General features: G+C 42.6%; 1 protein-coding gene across 3 annotated transcripts; it reads left to right on the top strand.

Annotated features, from left to right (window-relative positions):
- The first annotated feature begins 402 nt into the window (after positions 1–402).
- LOC136692393 (L-seryl-tRNA(Sec) kinase) lies at positions 403–6,296 on the top strand. Of its 3 annotated transcripts, none has more exons than XM_066665760.1 (7): positions 403–497; positions 1,013–1,241; positions 1,958–2,207; positions 2,371–2,572; positions 2,680–2,755; positions 3,255–3,348; positions 4,175–6,296. In XM_066665760.1, exons 2-7 carry the CDS (start codon positions 1,047–1,049, stop codon positions 4,420–4,422), a joined length of 1,065 nt encoding a protein of 354 aa, XP_066521857.1. In that variant the 5' UTR covers positions 403–497; positions 1,013–1,046; the 3' UTR covers positions 4,423–6,296. The 3 variants fall into 3 exon arrangements, with proteins under 3 accessions (XP_066521857.1, XP_066521855.1, XP_066521856.1); XM_066665758.1 differs by having other exon boundaries at positions 1,955–2,207; XM_066665759.1 differs by lacking the exon at positions 403–497 and adding an exon at positions 514–809 and having other exon boundaries at positions 1,955–2,207.
- The last annotated feature ends 832 nt before the right edge of the window (positions 6,297–7,128 follow it).

Raw genomic sequence — 7,128 nt, 5'->3', positions numbered from 1 at the left:
GGTTAGAATGGAAATTCTCATTATCGTGATTACACTGCCATCTTCTGGACAATATTGGAAATGCAGACAGATTCAACTACAATATTCTTATAGGATCATACACACAAAATCATATTGTTGTGGTCGTTTGTTTCTACATAGTTACCCACCGCCCAAACCATACCTGCTCCGTGGGGGTCCTGACCATTGACTAACTGGGTGAAGGGGGGATAAAGTATGCAGAGCAAAAGATGGGTTCGAGTCTGTAAGTCTAGAACTACAAAGTGCTCCTGTGTGGTCAGTGGAGCTGAGAGAAATGCACAGTGAGTGTAGAAACAAAGACGTGGGTTTAATATAGCTGCCTGATCAATGTTTATAAATAAGAACTACAAATCCCATATGATACAACAACAATGAGATGACGTCCAGTATCACGTGATTCGCCTTGGCCAATGAGCGCATCTATCGTCGTTAAAGCAGACGGGCGGTTGTAGTGCTAGGCGAGAAAATACTCTTTGGTAAAACGGCATTTTTTATTTGATTTAAATCGGTTTAATGGTAGTTTCTGGGTTTGGTTTTATAGCTAAAAGGGTTCAGAACTGTATAAGTGTTTCAGAAAGCTCTTAACAGCCCTCGTGTTTGTAGAACAACCTCGTAAACGAGTGTATGCTGCAGTGTTTACAACGTCAGCGATGAATGGGTGTTAAATTAATGTAAAATGACCGTTGCGCAGAAGCTGTATCTGTTCTTATTAATGAACTGAATCAATGGACAGTGAATTAATAGTAACAGATAATTGCAGTAATTGTTCAGCCTTATACTACACACTAGTAAGTTAAAGTTAATACTTCTGACATTTCTTTGGGAATAAATATAAAGCTTATGTGCTCCCCTCAACTGAACAGGTCTTTAGTGATTGGCCTGAGAAGTGTCCTAATAATAGCACAGCTCCCTGCTACAGTCTTATTGTGTTCACCTTGAAGTACAGTAACTTTAGACACTTCTCTGGAAATAATCATTTTTATGTTTGCAGTTTTTGGACTGGACTATGTCCCGATGACCTCACCATGCCGGCCCCAGTCTGTCTCTGTGTGCTGTGTGGGTTACCTGCTTCAGGAAAGTCCAGCCTTGCACAGGTAGCTTCTGCTCAGATCCGTAAACAGGGCTGGGGGACTTTTATCATTTCATACGACCAGCTCATAACCGAGGATGCCTTCGACTTCTGCAGCTCTGTGGAGGATGAGAGCAGCCAGACAAAGAGGGTAAGACATGTTCAGAGAGCTCAGCATGAGCCAAATAAACAAATCCAGCACAAAACCAGTGAAGTCTCAGAGGCAAAGAGACACATCGTATAACACTCACCTTGCTTCCTCCCCGTTTCACTCAGCTCTGTGCGTTTGTGTGTAATTAGGTAATGAATTAGATGAGGTGTGCAGTGGGAGGGTGTTCATTCTCACATTTTTCTTGTCTTTCCGTTATGTTTTGATCTTTGTTTCCCGCTGCTCCCTCCTTGTGTTCCCCTAACCACACCCCCTCACCTGTGAGTTATCTGGTCATGTGACCGCTCACAGGTGTTCCCTGTGCTCTTTATATTGAAATACAGGCTACAGCGTGGTTGTTGTGATGTTTTAACCCCACAATAATTACAGAATGTGGCAAGAAATGTGAGAAAAAAAAAAAAAGTTCCATGTTGTGTGTTTGGTCTTTTATTTCCCATCATTTGGCTTCATTGGCTTATGGGTTAAGATTGGTGCATAGTATGTACTGTTGTAGTATTAGTGAGTAGTACACAAACGGGGAGGTAGTTTCCCCACACGAACCTTGGACTTTGGGTCGATGTGTTTGAGTAGGGTTTTATAATGTTTTTATTTTACTTGTTAAATGCTGTAAATGCATCACACTGGAACTCATAGCATTCTCACAGTTTCTACCCACCTTTGTTGTTTCTTATGGTTATTTCCTGTTTTTTCTGCAGCAGACCCGATGGAAGCAGCACAGACAGGCTGTGTTGTCTTGTCTGGAGGGTTTTCTGAAGGATCCTGAAGATCTCAGACCCTGTGAAACTGAGAGAAGTGTGGGGGAGCGTTTTAACCTGGAAATACAGAAGCAGCAAATCTTACCTCCCCCAGAGAGGACGTCTTCTCAAGCTCCGTGGGTTACCGTGCTGCTGGACGACAACTTCTACTACCAGAGCATGAGATACGAAGTGTATCAACTCGCCAGGAAGTGTATGTCCACTTGGTATTGTCTTCAATTTGATCAAAGTCAGCCTCTTGTTTTAATTGTGTTTATCCCCTAAAGCTCTAAAGGACAGTTTCATAGCCCTTTGCCTTATGACTATAATACAGTGCTTTCTGGACACTGGAACAATGCTGTGATTCTCGTCTGCAGACTCGGTTGGCTTCTGCCAGGTGTTTCTCCACTGTCCCGTGGATGTTTGTCTCAGTAGAAACCAGGACAGAGGACAGCCGGTGTCAGACGAGGTCATTGTAGAGATGTCCAAACGCATGGAGCCTCCAAACGCAGTGAAAAACCAGTGGGAGCAAAGCAGTCTGACTCTGAACAGCACCAGCAACCTCACAGACATCAACATGTAGGTTTACTGCAGTCCTAACTTGCCTTTAGTGAAGTGTGTCCCTGTGTGGGAAAGATATGGAAACGTTGGTACCTCAACCTAGTGCTATTTGTTTTGTTTTCAAGTCAAAACCTGCTCCAGTTGATGACCTTAGCCCTGGAGAACCCCTTGAGTCCAGTCCAGGATGATTCTGAGCAGAGGGTAGGGGATGCTTTAAAGTGTATTACACCTGTGACAAGCGACGAAACATCTGGCCCTATATGAGTCTTAGTTGTAGGTGTTGCATTTGACAGAGTAAGAAAAGCAGTGGTCGTTTCCATGCAAAACTAAAGAAGTAAACTTAAAGCAACACTGGGTAATGTTTGTACTTTGAAAATACTAATTCAAAATCACTGTGATAGGGAGGATAGAGCGTCTGTTATTGCTACTCCAGGCTCAGCACGGCAGAAACTGCACTATGTAACTTTTGGAGGAGGTTAAGACACCAACACACCTCTCCCACCCTGTCCCCCTTGATTCCAGGACAGTGCTGTGAAAGTGAATTACACTCTGTGACTGTAGGGGGAGCCCAAGAGCAAAAATCCCAAATCTTGGCTTCAAATGTTACCAAGACACCCATCATACATTGGATGATTGACTACGTTTGTGCTGAATATTACTTTAATCTACATGTAAACCTCTCTCTCTCTCTCTCTCTGAGGACGCAGATAGAGAGCGATGTGCCTCCAGTGTGGTGCACCAGGCTGACCAGGCGTGCCGGCGGCTGGTGTCACAGGCTATGGTGACAGCTAGAGGTACAGTTACCACAGTAAAGTATTTTTAGAACCAGTTTTGTTCGTGAGCATTTATCAGCCCCTAACAGGAACCTGTGCCTGTAGTGTCTCCTTTAAAAGGCTGAAAAGTTGCCTCCACAAGGGGGCACCATAGGCAGTTCTCCACATCATTGACACTATTTGCGCTTTTCCACTGCATGGAACTTACTGGACTCTACTCGACACGGCACTGCTTGTAAAACTCTAAGGTTACAGCAGCTTTTTACGTTTATTTTTATCGGACTCACAACGGCACCTCGTAACTTTACCTCGAGGGGGTTTTGAAAGCCAGTATGTGTAACAAGTAACTGATCTGTGAGAACAACATGTTAATAGATGATGAGTAAACAGCGCCTGACGTTACTGCCGTTGTTGTAGTTTTCAAAGCCAGTGATTCCTGTTAGAGACTGGGTTTTTTTCAACGACACCGGCTCCATTTCACGGGGGAGCCCTGCCAGTGGAAATGCGACAAGCTTTAATCGAGCCAAAACCAAAATGCTGTGGAGGGAATGAATTGACTTTTACCTGTGGGCAGCGTGAAGGTCAGTTTAAGAGCAAGATCTGTTCAGAATAACGTCAAACACAGGTCACGTTATAAAAACAGTCTAAACGACTGAATGTAAAAATCAGACTGGTTCAGAAAATTGGATTTGGACCCCTTTTCCCTGTTTTTTGAACATTTTCTTTGTAGTTCTTTGTTAAACTCAATGACCAAGATAACTAATGTAATCAATAACAGCCCTAAACATTACCGTGTGTAATAAGGCTATTACAGGAAGGTGCTGAGGTCTTGCTCTTGTTCTGACAGAGAGTAAAGTGCCCCCTGAGGTCCTGAGGGCTCTGGCGAAGGATCTGAGCGAGCAGAAGAGTGTGTTCCTGGAGGATCTGAGGAGACACGTCCTCCGGCAGCTGCCTGGATGGGAACGAGAGACGGTGGACGTGGAGCGGGTGGTTGACAGAGCTTTGAACGTCTTTCAACAGCAGACAGACAGTGTTCTGCAGAGACACAGCATCAACGCTGGAGCCAGAAGCGATTCGCAGAAATATTCGGCATAAAATCTTTGTTTTGATTAAATTGGGTTTGTTTTATAAATCTGATTAACTGAGGTTTAGCCGTGTGAGATATTACCTGACCGCCCTGGCACCATGTCCAGTGACATTACACTGTGCTGTTTTCAGAGAATGTGTTTGTGTATGAGGCCCGGTCCACACTGATCCCTTTATTTAAAAAAAAACTGAGATGTTCCTCTCTTCGATTTTAAAGAATAACTCCGTCCAGACGAATACGGAAACGGCTGCATTCTCGTGTCAGTCCAGAAGGGGGCCATTATTTATTTCTAATACAGCATCATTTATATTAAATAATATAAATTATGCAGAATTTTCTTTCGTCCACACGAGAACAGTGGCAATGTGTGTGGACTGGAGGCCAAAACGCAGACAAGAACCTCCATTTTTAAAAAGAAACGGATCCGTGTGGACAGTGCCTTAGTTTCAGGTTGTGTTTCTGGCGTTTCAGTGGATGGATTAAAATTTTCCTGGACTCCGATTGGATAAGGGGGAGCTAGGAACTGCCCTGTGTGTGTGTGTGTGTGTCTGCATGTGGAGGGGAGAGAGACAGGCATGAGCTGTTACCACAGATATCTGATATCAAGAAAATGATTAGAAAATACTCAGATTTATGTATCAGAGGAAATGCAACAGCTCTACTCTGAGGATTAAGGTGGCGGCTGCTGCTGCTATTATTATTATTATATATAATTACAGTGGGGCGGCACGGTGGCGCAGCAGGTAGGTGTCGCAGTCACACAGCTCCAGGGTCCTGGAGGTTGTGGGTTTGAGTCCCGCTCCAGGTGACTGTCTGTGAGGAGTGTGGTGTGTTCTCTCTGTGTCTGCGTGGGTTTCCTCCGGGTGACTGTCTGTGAGGAGTGTGGCGAGTTCTCCCTGAATAATTAGTGTCACAACCTACATTCGACAGTCCTTCCAAATCCTCTCGCCTGTGGCTTTATACGTCACACAGAGACAGGAGCACAGCTTCAAACACCATCCACCTACCTCATGTCTCACTCACATGCAAGAAAACACCCAACACCTACAGCCATGTTCACTCTCTGGCTTCATCCAGGCTTTTTGTTGGAAGCCTTCTCCCTCCATCATCCTTTCCTTTGTTTAACAGTGCTGCACTCCGATCTGCCTCCAGGCAGGACATGAGGACAGGGTGATTTAAGAGACAGGCAGATAGACAAGTGAAATGATTGGACAGGGTTTTTTGACCGTCCTGTGGCTGTTATAGGAAATGAAACTTTTTATTCATTTGATTTAGTGATAGCTTTTGGAACGTAAAATGTATTTCAAAGAAATATAACTTTTTTTTAGAAAACTCACCTACTCCAGCCTTTTTCTGGATTTAAAAAAAATAATTAAAGAAATATCAATATCACAAAGTTTGAGGATAACACAGTGAAACAAAAAGGATCCCGTTTGTAATTTCCATGAAATAAGAATTCAGAACTTTTTATTCTGTGAATAATTTAGTTGCACTATGATTTTCTTTAATTCATTTACACTGAAAAAGTAAAGATCACATCAGAAAATGTCTCTATTTGTCCTTTTAATGATGGAATGCAAAATCAAAACTGACGAACTTGAGATTAAGTTGAATAGAGGAAGCACTGCTTTCTTTCACAAGAACAAATTAAAAGCATAAACTCCAGTCGTCCTTGAGTTTGAGCAGTTTCCTTCCGCCCCAGACACAACACCACAACATCCAGCCAATAACCAATCACAATCCAACTGTGCTAAAACAGGGCTTCTCTAATAACGACACTCACTACAAAAGAGGCGGGACACGCTTCCCATCATCAAGTGCCATCAACACCCCGTTAAATCACATCCCTCGTAAATCCACCTCCGTACACTGTGACATCACACAACTGACCACAACAGAAATGTTCTTAAACAAAAGCAAAACTCAGAAATCAGGATCGGAGATATCCTACAGTATGCTGAAATATTAGTTATTTACAAACTATGAAATAAGAGTAAATAAAAAAAACATATCAAATATTAATTATAATAAATAAAAGGCCTCTTCAGATTAAAGTGTACTCCAGTGAAGGTACGGGTCGTAATGGCAGAAATAAGGAGTACAGCTTGTACTTGAACTAATCCGCATTTTAAACCAACATTGACAAATATATACCCACCCAGCCCTCTGTAACAATATCAATTACACAGTTATAACATCCATCAGAATAAGGCAATATTTCAGACACATGATTAGAAAAACAAACAAAAACAAAACGTTATTACAAGCAGAAATGTAGAATGATCAGCACTTGTGAATTTGTGAGGGATACAAACTGAGCTTTGTGTTTACGAAACACAATGACAACTAACAGTTCTAGATAAAATCCTGACCGAATCTAAATAACGTTAAATCCAGGGTGCACTCTCACTTAGCTTTTAAAAGTAGTTCTAGGGTGGGATTTCACTCAGAAGCTTCTAGGCACTGAGAAGGTGTCTGGAATCGTGTGATTTAATCACCATTTAAAGGAACACTATGTAATATCTTTACCTCATAATAACAGCTTTAAAATCATTGTGATGCTAATAGAGAGAACGGAAACCCTGGATTAGCACTGAGGAAACTGCACTCTTAGCGCTTTCCACCATTTCACGAACCAGAAAGGTTCCGGTTCGTGAACAATCTGGAACCGTTCTGTGCGTTTACACTGGAATAAACTGGTTTGCGAACCAGAA

This window comes from Hoplias malabaricus, chromosome 3 (assembly GCF_029633855.1).
Source record: "Hoplias malabaricus isolate fHopMal1 chromosome 3, fHopMal1.hap1, whole genome shotgun sequence".
Taxonomy (NCBI): domain Eukaryota; kingdom Metazoa; phylum Chordata; class Actinopteri; order Characiformes; family Erythrinidae; genus Hoplias; species Hoplias malabaricus.
Note: the sequence above shows the minus strand (reverse complement) of the source record. Positions and strands in the feature narration are given on the sequence as shown.

Excerpts from the sequence above, each read along its gene's own strand:
- LOC136692393 (XM_066665758.1), top strand. The coding sequence starts at position 1,047 with ATGCCGGCCCCAGTCTGTCTCTGTGTGCTGTGTGGGTTACCTGCTTCA. Across the intron at positions 2,208-2,370 it reads GTATCAACTCGCCAGGAAGT|ACTCGGTTGGCTTCTGCCAG; the intron begins GTATGTCCACTT and ends TCTCGTCTGCAG. Across the intron at positions 2,573-2,679 it reads AACCTCACAGACATCAACAT|TCAAAACCTGCTCCAGTTGA; the intron begins GTAGGTTTACTG and ends TTTGTTTTCAAG.